This window comes from Podarcis cretensis, assembly GCF_951804945.1.
Source record: "Podarcis cretensis genome assembly, chromosome: 11".
Taxonomy (NCBI): Eukaryota; Metazoa; Chordata; class Lepidosauria; order Squamata; family Lacertidae; genus Podarcis; species Podarcis cretensis.
The window spans coordinates 43,504,134-43,524,596 of NC_137180.1; the positions used below are offsets into that span (position 1 = coordinate 43,504,134).

At 45.2% G+C, this 20,463-nt stretch overlaps 1 protein-coding gene across 1 annotated transcript in view; it reads left to right on the forward strand.

Moving 5' to 3' along the window:
- The first annotated feature begins 6,716 nt into the window (after positions 1 to 6,716).
- The window catches only part of LOC307226163 (chondroitin sulfate proteoglycan 4-like), a 38,533-nt gene continuing 24,786 nt past the window's right edge, over positions 6,717 to 20,463 (forward strand). Inside the window, exons 1-3 of the mRNA XM_079994654.1 lie at positions 6,717 to 7,217; positions 13,895 to 14,058; positions 15,797 to 19,357. Coding sequence (XP_079850780.1) covers positions 7,139 to 7,217; positions 13,895 to 14,058; positions 15,797 to 19,357 — 3,804 coding nt within the window. The 5' untranslated portion in view covers positions 6,717 to 7,138. The remainder of the gene's footprint in view (positions 7,218 to 13,894; positions 14,059 to 15,796; positions 19,358 to 20,463) is intronic.

Sequence of the window (20,463 nt, forward strand, 5' to 3'; positions counted from 1 at the left end):
TGCGGTGGGCTAGAAAGACCACTAGTCAACTAGAAAGCAGCTTCTGACATCAACTGACACGCTGAAGAAACACGTAGGTAGGGTTGTGGTGCAATGATCTGAAATAGCTAGCAGGCTTGCTAAAAGTCACAGCTGTCCATTGAATCTGCAAAACAAGTTTTGATGTTCAAGGATTTCTGTAGTGTCCTCGAGATTTGGCAGCATGCACACTCAGGTTTGTTTATACAGTATGTCATGAAGACTTCAAAATCCATAATACATGGCAACTGTGATTAATCATACTCCAATAATTCCAGGGTGACATTCATGAAGTTCACTGGGTAACCTTAGGCTAGTCACCATCTCAGCCAACATACCTCACAGGATTGTTGTGAGCATTAAAAAAGGGGAGAACAATACATGTTACCTTCAGCTCCATGGAAGGAAGGTGGGTTGTGAGTGTAATTTTATTGATTAGAACAGTGGTTCCCAAAGTGGAGTCAGGATCATCACATTTCTTCACTGGAAACACATGCTTCCACCAGTCTCTGAGGAAAGCAATGAAACAAATTCAATTCACATGCCCTCCACTCTGCCTCACTAGGAACTAAATTTTCTTTCACGACCATTTTTCTGCCAAATGCAATTTATTCCTTCCAACTGAAAGCTCTTTTAATAGGATGAAGCAGAAATGCCTATTATAATGAAATAAAGGCTAAATGCCTGTTATAATGAAATGAAAACCCATGCAAATTAGATTCAGGAAACTGCAGCTATTAGCTTTAATATTTCCCCTCCGAGACAACACAAAGCAAAAATATTGGCACAGTCCATAAGAAACACACAGAGTACATAGCAGCTGTAGGGTTTTTTAAAAAATAAAATAAAACCGGCATTTCTATATGACTGCATAACAATTATAACACCAGAGAATGAATATATTTGTCATGCTGAGCATTAAAACCACAGTGCTATTTCACTGCAACAGAAAATGCTTATTTAAAGTAAAGTACTTGTTTGAATGTTATGAGCAGTTTGTTTCAGACACAGAATCTCCAACATACCAGTCTCCACTGACCTCCTATGCCCATGAGGGCTTTCCCATTCATTCTGGCGAAGGAAGATTATCCATGTTTCACTGAGTACATATACAGTATGCTTCCTCCATTACAATGAATGGGAAGACAAATGTGCTAAAAATCAAGGGATGGTATTCAACAAAGTTTCACTCAGAGCAGATACACTGACATTAACGATGATGGATAAGTAAGGCCATTAAATTTAATGGAGCTCATATGAGTAAATCGTAGTTGACTGCTGCTCCATATATTGTGGCACTCCACACAAATCTCTGAACAGTGTGAGATTCCAGGGGTTACCCAGGGTTTGTGTTTCCATTTGTGACTGAGGCACAAGCAGAGAATGTGGTGTCTTTATGATATATGGCATATTGTAGAATTAATTATATATATATTACATAATAGTGTAGAATTTATCAACCACAGAACCTTCATTGCATAATAATAATAATAATGATAATAATAATAATAATAATAATAATACAAAGGAGTTTAAAGGAGAGTTCCAAAAGCAGCAGAAATCTCTATACCAACAAAATATATCTACTTGAGAGAAAACAGACGGAATATGGCTCTTTTTCAAAACTGTTGGACACTTTTCACTTATGAAGATGGAACATGGATATTCCTAAGTGCAAGGTAAAGGTACGGTAATTAAGTCCAGTTGCGAATGACTCTGGGGTTGCGGCGCTCATCTTGCTTTACAGGCCGAGGGAGCCAGCGTTTGTCCGCTTCTGCAGGCAGTTTTTCCGTGTCATGTGGCCAGCATGACTAAGCTGCTTTTGGCAAAACCAGAGCAGCGCACGGAAACGCCGTTTACCTTCCCGCTGGAGCGGTACGTACCTATTTATCTACTTGCACTGCGTGCTTTCGAACTGTTAGGTGGGTAGGAGCTGAGACCGAACAACAGGAGCTCACCCCGTCGCGGGAATTCAAACTGCCAACCTTACGATTGGCAAACCCAACATGCACAGTGGTTTAACCCACAGCGCCACCTGCATCCCTCATTGCTAAGTGTAGGAATTTTCAGATGTTTTTAATTGAGCTAACTGTAAATGGCATTGGATTGGTATATAAAAAGGTGAAAGGTAAAGGACCCCTGGACAGTTAAGTCCAGTTAAAGGCGACTATGGGGTGTGGCGTTCATCTTGCTTTCAGACCGAGGGAGCTGGCGTTTGTCTGCAGACAGCTTTCCAGCATGACTAAACTGCTTCTGGTGCAATGGAACACCACGATGGAAACCAGAATACACGGAAACGCTGTTTACCTTCCCACTACAGCAGTACCTATTTATCTACTTGCATTGGCGTGCTTTCGAACTGCTAGGTTGGCAGGAGCTGGGACAGAGCAACAGGAGCTCACTCCATCATGGGGATTCAAACTGCCGACCTTCTGATCAGCAAGCCCAAGAGGCCCAGTGGTTTAGACCACAGCACCACCTGGGCTCAAAAGAAAGGAACTGGTATTTATGACTTTGATGCCAACTTAGGTGCTTTAAAATGACTAGCCATGAAGGCATGTTTCATCTCCATCGCTGGAGACAGTATTCCTCTGAAAGCCAGTCTTGGGAATTGCAACTGGGCAGAGTGCTGTTGTGCTGTGCTCTGGTCTTGCTTGTGGGCTTCCCAGAAGCATCTGTTGGGCCACTGCAGGAACAGGATGCTGGACTAGGTCACAAAATTACAGAGCTGGAAGGGACCCCAACGGTAGGCCAAACCCTGCAATGCAGGAAACCTGCCCACAGCCATCCCAGGGTGGGATCGAACCACCAACCTTTTGGTTAACAGTCAGATGCACTAAATGGGACACAGGTGGCGCTGTGGGTTAAAGCCTCAGCGCCTAGGGCTTGCCGATCGAAAGGTCGGCGGTTCGAATCCCTGCGGCGGGGTGCGCTCCCGCTGCTCGGTCCCAGCGCCTGCCAACCTAGCAGTTCGAAAGCACCTCCAGGTGCAAGTAGATAAATAGGGACCGCTTACCAGCGGGAAGGTAAACGGCGTTTCCGTGTGCGGCTCTGGCTCGCCAGAGCAGCGATGTCACGCTGGCCACGTGACCCGGAAGTGTCTCTGGACAGCGCTGGCCCCTGGCCTCTTAAGTGAGATGGGCGCACAACCCCAGAGTCTGTCAAGACTGGCCCGTACGGGCAGGGGTACCTTTACCTTTACCTTTTACAGATGCACTAACCCATTGTGCCACAGGATACATCCTTCCTTTTTATTACATTGTTTGGAATTATGTTATTTATCGTGAAACACTCTTACTTATAAATTTGCTTGGTGTAATGTTGTAATGTTTGATGCTTATTTTAAGGTTTACTTCTCCCTCCCCACCCCCACCCCCCAGCAAAGTGCATTTAATTTAATTGAGATGAATATCTGCCTGGGCTCAAGGATGCTATTTTAGAAGTTCACTATTATCCAACAGGACAAAACTGAAATGCAATGTTATGCAACAAGTAAGTTGTTATGAACACACTTTTCATAACACTTTTTGCTTTGTTTTGTTACAGACACACTGTTCTATCTGCTTTAAAAAGAAGAAAAGTATTGTTTTATACTACTACATCATGGTTTTCAGCCTTGGATCGCCCTCCAGTGGTAATAGTGGCCTATATCACAACCATGGGGTTTTAACTTCAGATATAAATCTGCTACTGCAGAACGTTTGTGAACATAACTGAACAGGATACCAAGCAGAAATAAATCCCTCTCCATGGCAACTGCTCCTCATTGAAAAAGAAAAGACTTAGAAAGTATGCCATGGATACTTCAGCAATTGCCAGTGTTGTCTTAAAGGTAAAGGTAAAGGGACCCCTGACAGTTAGGTCCAGTTGTGGACGACTCTGGGGTTGCGCGCTCATCTCACTTTATTGGCCGAGGGAGCCAGCGTACAGCTTCCGGGTCATGCAGTTAGCATGACTAAACTGCTTCTGGCAAACCAGAGCAGCGCACGGTAACGCTTTTTAAGGTACCTGTTCATCTACTTGCACTTTGACATGCTTTCAAACTGCTAGGTTGGCAGGAGCAGGGACTGAGCAATGGGAGCTCACCCCATTGTGGGGATTCAAACCGCCGACCTTCTGATTGGCAAGCCCTAGGCTCAGTGGTTTAGACCACAGCACCACCCGCATCCCTAGTCTTAGGGAGGCCTACTTTCCACTTTTGAGAACCGTGAATATAATGTATAACATGCAAATACTTTTCAGAATTTGCAAATCATTATTTGTATATAAAAACTACGAAGAGCCCTGTGGTACCTTAAAGACCAAGAAGTCTACTATGGCATAAGCTTTCATGGACTAGAGTCTCTCCATCATCAGATGTATGAAGTGTCATTCTGAGCTACAACAATAGAGGGTTTGCATGTGTGTGGATAGATCTATCTATAGGTGAACATGAATGAATCTCTTCTCATTTTTATACATATACCTGTAAGTCAGAGTTAATACTTCATGCATCTGACAAAGAGGACAATAGTTAATGTAAGTTAATGTAATGTAATTAATGTCATAATTTTGTTAAGTCTTTAAAGTGCCACAAGACACTGTTGTATTTGCAAAAACAGGCTAGCAGGGCTGCCCCTCTGGAAATTGCTGTTTGTAGACACTAAACCACTGTTTGCTTCAGTTCAATGGGCTCAGACAGTCATCAAATCTAAACCACAAGAAAGAGTGTCTGCTCATTTTATATTGGCTCCTGGAAGATATATTAATGTCAGAGAGACTGAACTGAATCAAGTATAGCTCAGTAAAGAGTGACCAATTCACACAGTTGTTGTCCTGCTCTACAAAGAACAAACGCGATTTATGAGATTATAGTTAGAACCAGTGAAACGTCACAGATTAATTGAAAGCAGAGTATAATCCCACAAATAGCTACGAGCAAATGAGCTTTAAAAAAGGAATCCAGTACTAAGCCTGACACTTGAGGGATGCTTGTCGCACAATAGCATTAATTTGAGCTAAAACATGTTGGCTGCAATCCTATAGACCAAGGGTGCCAATTTGAACAAAATATTGGAGGGGCCCAGGTAAGCTCCACCTCACATAATTGATCACATTATGTGGTGCACACACACCATTTGAATGGCAATGCCTATAAACTGTGGGGACCCAGTCCCCTCAAATAATTTATTGGGTGGTGGGCTGGGAGTTGGTTCCTATTATGTGGTCCTTATTTCTGAGCAGAAATACATCAGAATGCAGCAACAAATTGGTTAGACTGATTTTTTTTTAAATGTTGATTTTTAAAAATTGAAATACATCAGAATGCAGCAACAAATTGGTTAGACTGATTTTTTTTTAAATGTTGATTTTTAAAAATTGAATTATTTTTAATGCACATACTTATGAAAAACATGGTGGGCGGTTATCACAGAAGAGGCATCTGCCTGCCCCCACCCCCAGAGTTCACCTTCTCCTTCAGAATTATTTTGTATCCACAAGAAATCTTACGTCAATTTAATAGGTTGTTAAATGATTAATCAGTTAAAAACCTGGGCAACTGATGGACTGAGAAGTATTTAATCAGGTGACAGCTTTAGCATGAAAATTCAAAGGTGGAAGGTGTATAACAATGGGAGATTCTTCATGAATTGTGAGAAATGCAATTGTATAAAGATAAATGACACTGGCTGCTTTGAACCACCTGAATTCGAAGATCTATTATTATTATTATTATGGCCCCTTACAGTCTGTCACATATTTTTGAGCAGTGACAGGCAGATGATCAGCAGTGGTTTACCAATGGACTACATTCAGCTATCTAGTGCAGAGGTTTTCAACCTTTTTGATTCCACGGCTCTCTTGACAAACTACAGTGGTAACTCGGTTTAAGAACAGTCCTGTTTACGAACGATTTGGTTTAAGAACTCCGCAAAACCGGAAGTAGTGTCCTGGTTTGCCAACTTTACCTTGGTCTAAGAATGGAATCTGAACGGCGGAAGGGCACTGGGAGGCCTCATTAGGGAAAGCGCACCTCGGTTTAAGGACAGTTTCGGTTTAAGAACGGACTTCTGGAACGGATTAAGTTTGTAAACCGAGGTACCACTGTACATTCTTTCTGCGGCACCCCTGTGGGGCTCAGGAGCCCAGTTATGTCACCCCTTGCCTGCAGAGCTGGCGGCCTCTCACCCTGTTTTGAAGACCCTTCTTTGTGGAGTGTTCCCTCAGCCTCCTCTCCTTGGGAGTCCTCTGGGCAGCTGCTGCTGCCGCCCCGGTCTCTGAGCTTCCTCGCTACCACAAAGAGAGGTGCCTCCTTCCACTGCCCCACAGGGGTGTGGGACTGGACGTGCTGTTGGGAATGGACAGACAACAGCAAGGGCTGGAGGACTGGTGGCTAGGCTCCCTTGCCTGCTTGCTTAATCCGAGGCCACCTCAGCTGCTGTCAACCAGCGCCCCCTGGCCAGCCCCCCCCCCAGGCACCATTCGCCCAGGGCGCTTGTAGCCAGGGCTGCTGCAACAAACAACTGTGCAAACCTTTGGAAGGCAGAGATGCAAGAGGGCATCAGAGCAGAGAGGGAAGGAAAGGAGGCCCAGAGGCCAGTGTTGTCCATGGCACCCCTGACCATCAGTGTTGCCCATGGAACCTCTGACCAAGTTGAAAACCACTGATCTAGTGAACAACCCACAGCTGAGGCTGTAACTTTGCAACCTGTTGCTCTCCCAGTAACCCTCTGTCCAGCCATGCTGTAGTGTTTTATTATAAGAGGACGATGATGATAACAATAACAACAACAGGATGCCGCGTCCTTTGACTTCGCTCCCTTTAGAACCAGGCTTGCCCTTACAAGAAGAAAAGGTTCCGGGGCTGAGCCCAGGCCCAAACGCAGTCCAGAAGTGTAGCCCATGTGTTCTGGGAAAGACCTGGCGAGGAGCCCAATCTCTGCACCGCCCGCCCGCCCGCCCCGCTCTCCCCCTTTCCTCGCCCCTCTGCTGTGTAACCTGACCTGAGCAACAAGCCCGCCAGCAGCAGAGGCGGCAGCTGTCGGCGGGCGGAGCTCCCACTCCCTGGCGCTGCAAGCGGGCGCCGCTCCCGGGGGCCTCCTGTCGCCTGCTCCCCTTTCCCCGGAGACGGGGCGGCGGCATGGCCCCGGGCTGGGCTTCAGGGAGCGCCCTGTTGCTGCTGCTGCTGCTGCTCTCCCTTAGCCGAGAGGCGCTGGCAGGTAGGGTCAGAAACCACGCTGCCTGGTTGGGGGTGCCCGCGACACCCCCTTTTCCCGCCGTCGCAAAAAAAAAGTCCGGGGACGAGGAGGGAAGGTGGGGGCTGCGCGGCGGATCTGGGCCGCGCGGCTTCTACGGGCTTGCAGAGCTACCTTTGCCGAGGGCTCGCTCGGCTCCACCCTTTGGCTCCGCGCTCTGCGCTCCCACCCGTCGGCCTCTGCGAGCGATTGGCCAGTCCCGGTTGCATTTTGCAAGAATGCGGCGCATGGGGCAGGCTGGCCCTCGAGGGCTGCGGCTCGTGCCCGCTGTAGCCTGGCAGCAGACACTTGGCTGGAGGAGGCGGGAGGGGAAGGCGCGCACGAAATGATAGTTTGGGGGCACGAAGCGTGCTTGTTGCGGCGCGCGAGCCTGGTGCCAGGTGCCCAGGCTTGTAATCGAAGCTAAAAGAAAACAAAGAAGACGCGTGTGTCTCCTGGGAGCTTCAACAAGTTTTACAACCAAAGCAATCTGCAGCTTGGCTGTATAGTATTGTTAACGCCAATAGTTTGGATGCAAAACTTCTTACTGAAATGGGAGATTGGATAAATAGACACACGCACACACCAGTGCGGAAGCAAAACTTGGTTTGTAAACCGGGACCTTAATCTCAGGTATTTAGGAGCAAGCCTAGGTATTTAGGAGGAAGCCTAGTAGTGGGATCGGACGCAGGTGGCGCTGTGGGTTAAAGCCTCAGCGCCTAGGACTTGCTGATCGAAAGGTCGGCGGTTCGAATCCCTGCGGCGGGGTGCGCTCCCGCTGCTCGGTCCCAGCGCCTGCCAACCTAGCAGTTCGAAAGCACCTCCGGGTGCAAGTAGATAAATAGGGACCGCTTACCAGCGGGAAGGTAAACGGCGTTTCCGTGTGCGGCTCTGGCTCGCCAGAGCAGCGATGTCACGCTGGCCACGTGACCCGGAAGTGTCTCCGGACAGCGCTGGCCCCTGGCCTCTTAAGTGAGATGGGCGCACAACCCCAGAGTCTGTCAAGACTGGCCCGTATGTGCAGGGGTACCTTTACCTTTACCTTTACCTAGTAGTGGGAAGTTGCACTCTGCACGTGTTCAGATGCCTTGCATTGCTTCTCGTGCTCAAAGACTAAGACCTGACATAATAACTAATTTCTGGAGTAGAATCCTGCTAGAACCTGAGAAATAATCTGCTGAGCCAAAGAGTGGACAGAGATGGCAAGTGCTCTTTTCCCCCCTCCCCCATTCTGGTACTTTGGTTGCTTTTTGACAACCAAGGATGATATCAATGTCATCAGCAGTGAATGCAATGAAGTGACTACACCTTTTTGCAGTGTACCAGCATCTAGCACAGTGCATTACATCAAGTTTGGAAACCCATGTACCAGGCGAGATGTTGACATGAGTTTCTTCTGCATCACACTATACCTGCCCCCACCCCCACCCCCGTCAGTGCCCTTTTTTTGGACAAGTTGTGTTAGCAAGATTAGCAAGTATTTGAGTTTCACAGGACTCTACCTAATGGATAACTTTGTGCGACTTCAAGCTTATTTACCTTGCCAGGTAAGTCCCTTAAGAGTCATGCCTTGAAGCAATCTGAGGCTTTTGGAATTACTTCAGAGTAGTCTTCAATAGGATGACATCAGGCTTAAGGCAAGTGCTCTGTTCAAACTGGTTTGCAGGCTGAGCTGTTCATCTTGCAGTTCTCCATTCCAGGAAAAGAACTTGCAGGATCAGATTTCTGAATAATTAGATTCTAAATTAATTCATGCTGAGCCTTACAGTATGATAGATGAGGCTTTAGCTATTTGACCATAAAGGACAGAAGATGTATTGCCTCTTTGATCTTTAGTATTTATGCTGCATTTTTTTTTTTAATCACACATCATTAAAAGGTTTTGGAAGCAAATCAAAACAGTTGAAATCAATAGTAGTTTTTTCATTGACAGTAATGGGATTTAGATTGCACCCTTTGGACGTGATTCAGAGGTACATGCCTGTAGCACATCAAATATATTTTCTGCTTTTCCCAATCAGTCAGAAGCTTCATCCCCAGCCCTATACCTCAAATTGGCTTTTAAAACACCATTGAAAAAAGAGCATTGTGGATTTCTGTTACGAGAGTTGCTGAAAGTGGCTGCAGTAAGTAGGCAAGTTACTGTTTTATTTATTCACACTAAACGATCAAGTGCTTACAAATGGGTGTTATGTGGCACCTGTATTAGTGCCAATTCCACTGATCAAAGCAGTCAAATGGGTACATGTAGGTCAGGCCATCTCATAGGTGAACTGCTCCCAAGTTGTTAAGGGCATTTGTTATGTACTGAGTCGAATAGGATCCAAACTGCAGCAGTCTGATTGGACCTAGAACAATAGGATCCAAAAGGCAGCAGTCTGATTGGTCCTAGAACAATAGGATTCAGAATGCAGCAGTCTGATTGGTCCTAGAACAATGCAGCAGTATGATTGGTTGGCAGGAACCACCCAATCATGCTCCAGATAGAAGTGAATCCACAACCTGATTGGCTTACAGTAGAATTCCGGAATTAGCCAATCATGTGCAGCCCATTGTGTAAATAATGTATATAAAGCAGATACTTTGAGGGGACTTTCATTCATTCCTCCTCACCACTATGAGCTGAATAAAGAGCATGAAATCACTTTGCGACTCTGAGTATATTTCAGCATTATATACTAATAGTAACATCTTGGCTTTAACCCACAGCGCCTAGGACTTGCCGATCAGAAGGTCGGTGGTTCGAATCCCCGCAATGGTGTGAGCTCCTGTTGCTCGGTCCCTGCTCTTGCCAACCTAGCAGTTCGAAAGCACGAAGTGCAAGTAGATGAATAGGTACTGCTCCGGCGGGAAGGTAAACGGTGTTTCCGTGCGCTGCTCTGGTTTGCCAGAAGCGGCTTACTCATGCTGGCCACATGACCCGGAAGCTGTACGCCGGTTCCCTCGGCCAATAAAGCGAGATGAGTGCCGCAACCCCAGAGTCGGTCACAACTGGACCTAACGGTCGGGGGTCCCTTTACCTTACCTAACACCTTGAGCGCAATCTGGTAGCAAATGGGCAGATCTCTGAGCGCAGGTGTTCTATACGCTGCAAGACCTCACTCCTGTTAGCTATTGTGCTGCAGCATTCTGCACTAACTGCAGCTTCTTGATGAAGCGTGAGGGAAGCCCCACATAAAGCGCATTGCAGTAATCCTGTCTGGAAGCAAACCAACACATGAACTACTGTGACAAGACTTTCCCGCTCCAGTAATGGCCATAACTGTCAAGCCAGGCTCAGTTGGTAAAAGGCACTTCTAGCCATTGAGGCTACCTGAGCCTCTCTGGTGACACAGCTGGAGCCAGAAGCACCCCCAAACTGCAAACCTGTTCCTTCAGGGTGTGCACAACCCTATCCAGAGTAGGCAAGTGGCCAATTTTCTTCAGCCAAATTGATACCTTGTGTTCGAACGTCTTAGTACTAAAACAAACCAAAAATGTCATGGGTAGGGATGTAAGATGGCATAGTTTTTGTTCCATCCTATATTAACTGTATGTTACAAGGCATTTGCAACCCTGTGAACATTTGCTGAGGTTTAAGACCCACTGAATTTTCCTGGACCCTATTTTTGGATAGGCATCCCCAGGATTGCTTTGTAAACGTTTTCTTTTGAGTATTTTATATTTTTTAATTTCTGCTTTGCTGTTATTTTGAAACATGCTAGAATGATGCTTGAAGTCCAGTTTGGGAGTGCAGGAGGACCAGGCAGGTAGACCTGAGGCAGCTTGGTTGGATGTGCCACTCTAGGGATGAGAGTGCCTTTTGTCTCCTCAAGCCCAGCCAGGGGAACTGGATTTGTGACACACAACTCCCAGACTTGTTGTTTTCATATCATAGAATCATAGAGTTGGAAGAGACCACAAGGGCCATCGAGTCCAACCCCCTGCCAAGCAGGAAACACCATCAGAGCACTCCTGACATATGGTTGTCAAGCCTCTGCTTAAAGACCTCCAAAGAAGGAGACTCCACCACACTCCTTGGCAGCAAATTCCACTGTCGAACAGCTCTTACTGTCAGGAAGTTCTTCCTAATGTTTAGGTGGAATCTTCTTTCTTGTAGTTTGGATCCATTGCTCCGTGTCCGCTTCTCTGGAGCAGCAGAAAACAACCTTTCTCCCTCCTCTACGTGACATCCTTTTATATATTTGAACATGGCTATCATATCACCCCTTAACCTCCTCTTCTCCAGGCTAAACATGCCCAACTCCCTTAGCCGTTCCTCATAAGACATCGTTTCCAGGCCTTTGACCATTTTGGTTGCCCTCCTCTGGACCCGTTCCAGTTTGTCAGTGTCCTTCTTGAACTGTGGTGCCCAGAACTGGACACAGCACTCCAGGTGAGGTCTGACCAGAGCAGAATACAGTGGCACTATTACTTCCCTTGATCTAGATGCTATACTCCTATTGATACAGCCCAGAATTGCATTGGCTTTTTTAGCTGCCGCGTCACACTGTTGGCTCATGTCAAGTTTGTGGTCAACCAAGACTCCTAGATCCTTTTCACATGTACTGCTCTCAAGCCAGGTGTCACCCATCTTGTATTTGTGCCTCTCATTTTTTTTTGCCCAAGTGCAATACTTTACATTTCTCCCTGTTAAAATTCATCTTGTTTGTTTTGTCCCAGTTCTCTAATCTGTCAAGGTTGTTTTGAAGTGTGATCCTGTCCTCTGGGGTGTTAGCCACCCCTCCCAGTTTGGTGTCATCTGCAAATTTGATCAGGATGCCCTTGAGTCCATCATCCAAGTCGTTGATAAAGATGTTGAATAAGTCCGGGCCCAAGACACTCTTCTCCAGGATGAAGAGGAACCATTGATGAGCACCCTTTGGGTTCGGTCAGTCAGCCAGTTACAAATCCACTGAGTAGTAGCATAGTCAAGACCGCATTTTACCAGCTTCTTTACAAGAATATCATGGGGCACCTTGTCAAATGCCTTGCTGAAATCAAGGTAGGCTACATCCACTGCGTTCCCTTCATCTACCAGACTTGTAATTCTGTCAAAAAACGAGATCAGGTTCGTCTGACATGACTTATTTTTCAGAAATCCATGCTGACTATTGGTGATCACAGCATTCCTTTCTAGGTGCTATATATAGACCACTTTCAGCTCTTCTTTGTGTTGCAACCAAAACAGCAGAGAGGCTTCCTATGGCACCTTACAGACTAACATGAGTCAGGTGCACATTGTATGCACGCAGGTACACATCTGGACAGGCTTCAAGCTTGAGGGGCCCTGGGCCTAGCTCCTTTGTAACCTGGGCCTGTCCTCTGTGGACTGTAATGTAATATAAGCCTGTAATAGATGCTGGGGAACCACCATTTTTATTTCCTTCAATGCCCCTGACATTTTTCCACTGGAGGAAAAACAGCTGCAGGTGGCAGGCAACCTCTCTCTCGAAGCGCTGATTACTGTTATTATGGTAGTGTTTTGGAGATTTGCAAATGCCATTCATTTGCAACGTGCTCACTAGAGGGTTTTACGGTATTATCCTGGTTGCTGTTATGCAGTAAAAAAAGATCCGTTCAGAGCTATGAGGTGCAGCTACATCGTTAACCAGTCTCCTAACAAACAGCTGTTGTGAGACCTATAAAACAAGTAAACTAACCGAGGCATGATTATTTAGGAGACCACCTTTTGCCACATACTTGTAATCTCCTCTGTCTTCTGTGAGAGAGAATGAAATAGCACAGAAAAAAGTGGTTGTAAAGTGCTTTGCACATATAAAGGCCGCAGCATATATGATTAAAAAATAAATTGCTTCCCATATTTCAAATGCGCTGTATTTCAAAACCTACCTGTTCAGCTTTCAGACAGTCTTTGGGAGAGTTAAATCAGCAACAGATGGGGAAATGAGATTGGTGGGTTTTATTTTGTTTTTCTGAGGTTATTTGACCCAAGTCTTTGGGGTGGCTGGTTGATAAATAAAATTCATTAAAAACATGATGCATTATGCGTGTATATATTTGACTAAAAGAAGAAACAATTTATTTCCTTTTAACTCATGTAAGCAGATGTGAGCTGTGGCCAGGTAGATTTCTTTTTTGTTTGTCTAAGCACAACATAGCAGTAGAGACTGAACCATGGTTACAGTTCAGACGTAATGGGAAACTGTGGTTCTGCAAACCTGGCTGTCTTGCAGTGAGTCCAAGGACTGAGCTCCACATTCTGAAAAAGGATTCTACCATTTCTGAATGCCAGTGGTGGTGTGCATGGAGGAAAGGTCCTGATTAACCACATCTCCTTGTTCATGGGAAGCTATTATGGCAAGGAGAATACTAATCTAGCATGCTAATCTCCTCTGTGCTGGTAGAGGGCCCTACGCACTTCTGAAGCCTCTTTCTATTCTTCCTTGTTTGACAAAAGCTGCCACTCTAGAAATTGCCACTCCTCAAGTCTGTCAGGATTAAGGAGCTCACCTCATCACAACCTATGCTGTTAATGGTGATAGAATGTGGAACACAAACTCATAGTAAACATCATGCAAGCCATAAAACTTGTGGACTGGGAGGAAGAATGAATTCTGCACATTTTTTACTGCTAGGTGTACCATCTGCATATAATGTGTGGACTCCATTATTTATAGGCAAGCGTGCAATAACGCTCTCTTCTGATCTTTGCTTTTTAGTATCATTTTACGGCGAAAGCTATGTGCATTTAAACATTGCCGAACCATCCTCAACAACTTCACTGAAATTACATTTTCAAACAAGCAGACCAGATGGGTTACTTTTTCTCGCTGCAGGAAAAGACATTTATTTTTTGGTGGAACTACATTCCGGAAATGTGCAGGTAAGATTCTGTGTGAACAAAGGTGTCTTATGAGCCAGACAATTTGCCTGTCTAACTAAGCACTGCCAATTTTGAAGCAGCCTGACCTTGCCATTGCTCTGCTTTGCCCGCACACCATTCAGGTAAGCAGCAATGGTGCTGGCAGCAGGGGGGTAGTTCCACGGCACCGCCTTACTAGTTTGGCTCTTCCTGAAGGCCATTGAGATCCTTTTTAACTGGTAAGGCCAGGCATTGAACCTGAGGCTTCGAGCACAGAAAGCATGAGTTCTGGGCCTTCCAGCATTAGGTAATGCAGGCTCCATTTGATTGAAATTAAAGCTATAGGAGCAGATTCTATGGTGTATTTATATCTCAATATTAGGACCAAATGGGACGCGGGTGGCGCTGTGGGTTAAACCACAGAGCCTAGGACTTGCCGATCAGAAGGTTGGTGGTTCGAATCCCCGTGACAGGGTGAGCTCCCGTTGCTTGGTCCCTGCTCCTGCCAACCTAGCAGTTCGAAAGCACGTTAAAATGCAAGTAGATAAATAGGTACCGTTCCGGCGGGAAGGTAAACAGCATTCCTGTGCACTGCTCTGGTTTGCCAGAAGCAGCTTAGTCATGCTGGCCACATGACCCGGAAGCTGTACACCGGCTCCCTCGGCCAATAAAGCGAGATGAGTGCCGCAACCCCAGAGTTGGCCACGACTGGACCTAATGGTCAGGGGTCCCTTTACCTTTACCTATTAGGACCAAGGCACAAAAGACTTCTTATGCCCTTGACATTTCACACGAGCGCTAGATATGTATACTGGAGCAACTATTGACACATTTCCTTCTCGTCATGAAGCAGAATGCTGTTTCTAGGACCTTTCAACTATAAGCCATCTGTTCTTCTAGAATAAGAGCGTTGTTTCATGGTACAGACAGGGAAGCTTTGAAAGTGGTTAGGACCTACAGTCATTCACATAAGGCCATGGCTGCTTGGGTGAAGTGGTGCCAGTTGAATGACTGCAGGAGGTTTTGGAGGGGAAAATGTAGATGGCACATTTTATGATTCATTTGTACGACGTCAACTGACTTTGCAGAGTTTTCAGAGCTGCATTACGTATTACGTCCTGATCCAAAGGACTTTGCATTCTAAAGTTCTGTGGCTACTCTTTTTCAAATGGCAACCCAAAAAGAAAATGGGAAGATAAGGTCATCTTGAGCTTTACCAGCGCTAATTCATACAGTTCATGTGACAAGGATAAAATGCCATGAACATGGATGACATTATATTTGTAAATGCATAAATAATACAGAAAGCACGTTTTAAATTGCAGTTAAGTGATCAGGGCTAAGATTGCATCATGCACTTGAAATGCTTATCGATTGATCTGAAATATTTATTTACCACCTTTCTACTTTGTTTTAAAGTGCTTAAGGCAAGTTATTTCCTTTATTATCCTAGTCTGATTCAGATGCAATGCTAAACTATGACTTAGTGTAGGGGGTAGGCAACTTTGAAGATCTGTTTCTTTTAAAGGCAAGGTGTCTGCACTGATCCCAAGAGTTGCCTCGTATCTATATCTATGTTTCATGCATGCAGTTAGTTTAAGCTGCAATCTTAAGTGCACCTACCTAGGAGTAAGACCCATCGAACCCAGTAGGACCTACTCCTGATTAGAAATTGTTGTGCTTATGCTGTTTATTAGCTTTTCCTTAATGCATTTCCTAACTCACTGGAATAATTAAAACTATATCCTTTTTTCTGTAGGTGAGAATCAATCTTGGAGCAGGAGAACAAGTCCTCCGTTCCCAAGGAAGTTCCCAGCTGAATGATTTAACGCGGCACCTTATAGAAGTCCATTGTGAAAGAGATAACGTTATACTGGTGACTAACAAAAATGATCAAGCTGCCACAAAATTGCCCGGTGTCCTGTTTGAACTAAACTTTCAGCACGGCCTCTATGTTGGCGGAAGTGGTGACCTTGATGTTCCTTACCTTGATGGCGCACAAACAAATTTCCGAGGATGCATTGAAGATGTGATATTTAACCAGCATGACATCCTGTCATCCCTGAGACCTTCTCCTAGGTTTAAAAATGTCCATGAAGTGTCACTGGGCTGCAGCGATGAATTTTTTGCAGGCGAAGAGGAACCTATTAGTTTCTTTAGCTCGAAGTCGTATGTTTCTTTTCCACTTTGGAACACCCAGACTGAAAGGGTCTTTGAGTGTACAGTGCAGACCACAGCTCAGAGAGGCTTGCTGCTGTACAGTTCTGGTCCAGCAGGAGACTTTGTTGGAATGGAAATTGAAAATGGTCTAATTAAAGCTCATCTTGGAAAGGGAAAGAACAGATTTCAGCTTTCTTCCCTTAGCCCTGTCAATGATAGCCAGTGGCACTCTGTCAAACTGAAAATCTCTGCAAAATATATTGAACTCATGCTAGGCAAGGAAACAGTGAAAAAATCATTACCCTCGCACACTAAGCTTCCTGTCCTCAAGGAGGCCTTTTATATAGGTGGAGTGAATGATATTATCCGTGCCAGAATGCTGAAGCTGGGGTTAACCTCACTTTCTGGGAGATATGCTCAAGGGGGATCATTCATAGGCTGCTTGAGAGATTTGAAAATTAACTCGGAAAGGAAATCCTTGAAGGATGTTCTTGTGACTAAGGATATTTCACCAGGATGCAAAACCAAGAGCGCCTTTAGTACAAATCCAGTTGTAGCGCCTGAAAAACAACCCGTTGGAACAGCAGCTTCCATGTCTGCTGTCAGTGCTGTAGCATCCAAACTCCATGGGAAAGAGAGTCACGACCACTTCGTAGTTGTAAACAACTTGATTGTTCCAGAGGGTGGGCAAGCAGCGCTTGAATCTAAGCACATTAAAGTCAACGTCGAATTCAAGAAATTAGGGATTCGGCAGTCGCAAATCCTTTTTAAAGTTAAAGACCAGCCATCTCATGGCTATTTGAGGTTGGATGTTGAGCCAGAGCAGGAAGAGTCTACATTCACCATGCTAGATTTATGGCAAGGCAGAGTTCTGTACGTCCATGATGGCTCTGAGGAAAGCTATGATTATTTTACTTTCTCAGTTTCTACGAGCAGTAAAAAAGAGATGCCTCCATATTTGCAAGGAAACAAGAACTACATGTTCACCATTACAGTGAAGCCAATAAATGATGCTCCAGAGCTCTCACTCCCCAATGGAAACTTGTTTCTTCTTTTTGAGCACTCAAAGAAATGCCTGGGTGTAGATGCAATAAATATTTTGGATGATGATACAAGTGCTGCTGATCTCAGTATTACAGTCCTGAATGCAGATGCTGGATTTCTAGAAAATTCGAAGATGCCTGGCAAGGCCATTACTGCCTTTCCTTACAGAGACTTACAAAATGGTAATGTTTTCTTTGTCCACACTGGAGCCAAGAACTCCAGGATTGTTCTGCGAGCGAGTGATGGGGAAAAAGTCAGCAACACAGTTGTGTTACGTGTCATGGCAGTTCCCTTAGAGTATAAGTTGGTCAACAACACAGGGGTGGATATACTACAAGGCGAAGCAGCTTTGATCAGACCCAGCAATCTGGCCATCGAAACAAATGCCTTCCAACAAGAGTTGGATATACGATACGAGATCACAGAGCCGCCCCGTTATGGAGAAATTCAGAGACAGCAAGCTGGTGGAGAATGGAAAGAGGCAAACTCTTTTTCTCAACGCTCCATTGAACGTGGCCGCGTGAGATATGCTTCTACCTTCAAAGAAATTCTGCAAGATAATCCCCTTGAACACTTTAAATTCAAAGTTAGCATTGGCAGCAAAAGAAGCGAAGAGTTTCTGTTCCCGGTCATGGTGAAATGGTTGAGGTACAATTTATTGAGACATGTGCCACTAGTAATTGACAAATCAAAGAGGGAGTACCTTAGCTCAGATCATCTTCTTGCTGTGATAGGAAAAGTAGAAGTGCCAGGAAATGAACTTTATTACAAGTTGCAGTCCTTGCCTGAGAAAGGAAACCTTCTGCTTTATAACACACCTTTGCAAATAAATTCAGCATTTAGCCAGCAGGACATTTCCGATTATAACGTAGAATATCAGTTAAACGAGTGGCCCCACGAAGAAATGGAAGACTCGTTTCAATTCTTAATTTCTACAAAATATGTGGAATCAAATATCTATGATTTCAGAATCAGCATTAAAGTAGACCCACGAAACATTTTTTTGACGAACAATGGCCTCAGTGTTACTGAGGGTGAAGGGAAACTGATCACGAAATCAGAATTATTTGCACAAACCTTCACCAATAAGACCTTCCAGTATAAAGTTACAAAGAGTCCGCGTCATGGAAAGTTGATGCTTATTAATCTTTCAGATTCCCAGGAAAGTAACAATAACATTAGCAGTTTCACAGATCTGGATATAGTTGGTAGATATCTCATGTATGTACACGATGGTTCTGAGACGCAATATGATGAAATCCATATCACAGCAACTGCCAAGGAGTCGGAGGAAAAGGTGAGCTCAGACTCAGAAATGGAACCCCCTTTATCGGCAGAGATCAAATTTAACATTTCTGTCCAGCTGAAAAATGATGAGAAACCACTTCGTGTCATAGATAAGGTATTTCATGTTGTTAAGAATGGAAGGAAACTGCTGACCTTGGCTGACCTTTGCTACCATGATCCCGATACTGATTTTGATGATAATCAGTTATTGTACACCAGGCGTGGCATTCCTAATGGAGACTTGGTTTTCGTCAATGAAACGTCTCGTAGGCTGTATCAGTTTAAGCAAGAGGACCTGGCAGAAGGGCGAGTGCTGTTTATGCATCGTGGGGCAGACTACGGTCGCTTTGTGCTGTTTGTAACTGATGGGAAGCATTATACTTCCTCACTTCTCGAAGTAAGTGCTTCCGACCCTTACGTCCGTCTAGCGAACAACACTGGGTTATTGATCCAGAAAGGACGAGAGGGAGTGATCACCACAGCTAACTTGAGTGCTGCCACGAACCAAGATATTAGAAGTGAACACGAAATTACGTTTGAGGTCTCTTTACCTCCAAAGTATGGACAGGTCTTGGTGAATGATTTAGCAGTGGGCACTTTCACTCAGCATGACCTCAAAGTAAGGCACGTGACGTATAGACATGATGATAGTAACAATTTGGTTGACACATTTAACTTTACAGTTTATGCTAAAGGTGCCCAGTTGGATGCCGAAATGAACATCCGCATATTCTTGGAAAGTCATCAGCGTCCACCAGTGATCGTAAATCACGGCAGACTTTTGGTTGAGGAAGGGAAACCAGTCAAGATCACTAAAGGGAAATTGCTGGTAAGCTGAAGTTGTCTAATCATTTTAACAATATACAGTGGTACCTCGGGTTACATACGCTTCAGGTTACATACGCTTCGGGTTTCAGTCAGACCCAGAAATAGTACCTCAGGTTAAGATCTTTGCTTCAGGATGAGAACAGAAATTGTGCTCCGGCAGCGCGGCAGCAGTGGGAGGCCCCATTAGCTAAAGTGGTGCTTAAGGTTAAGAACAGTTTCAGGTTAAGAATGGACCTCCGGGACAAATTAAGTACTTAACCCAAGGTACCACTGTATTTTAAAGCCCAGTGTCAGGTGGTAAAGGAACCATCCCCCTACAGCAGGTTGCCAGGAACAGATAAGACAAGGAAAAGTCCTTACCGGCTGCTTTTTATTCAATATTTACAGAGAGATGTTTGGAATGCAGCCTCTTGGAGTAATGCTGTTGTCCCAAGTGACTCTCCACCCCCTTTTTCTCCCACTTCCTCATCTGTCACCACCTCCCCTATGGGTGGCCCTGAGGGCCCTTTGCTTCTGAGCCCTTTGCTTTCCCACTTTCAAGGCTCGCCTGGTTCTTGGAAAGGGGGGTGGTCTGGAATGCTTTCTAAAGACACTGTCCATCAGCTGTCGCCCCCCTGGTGCTTCCTCTTCCTCCTCTCTCATTATTTCCCAGCTTTCCCCCTCATCTGCCTCTGATCTGTGACCTCCCTCAAACCCCTGTTGTAATTCTGAACTGTCTCCTTCTTCTCTGGAAGGGTCAGGCTGGAGAGGCGGTCTCCCCCATTCCTCCTCTGCCCAGTCCCTGACACCCAGAGGAAAAGCCAAGCGGAAATGTGACCCATGAGCTGAAAAAAAAGGTTCCTGTCCCTGTTATTAGTAGGCGTGATGCTTCTTGTCTTAATGCTCACTATTTTGCAAGCATTGGTGTTTGAGCTGGAGTGAAGGATTGTATGGTCCATTTTTAAAATACTTTGGGGTTGTTGTTGTTTTTTAAATAGTTCAGTGGCTGAATACACGGTATTCGGATATCGCATAGCAGTGCTGGAGAAAGGAGCCTAGAAAGGAAACCCTCAGAGTGGACAGCACTGGGCTACAGGGACCAAAAGTCTGACTCTGTATAAGTCAGCT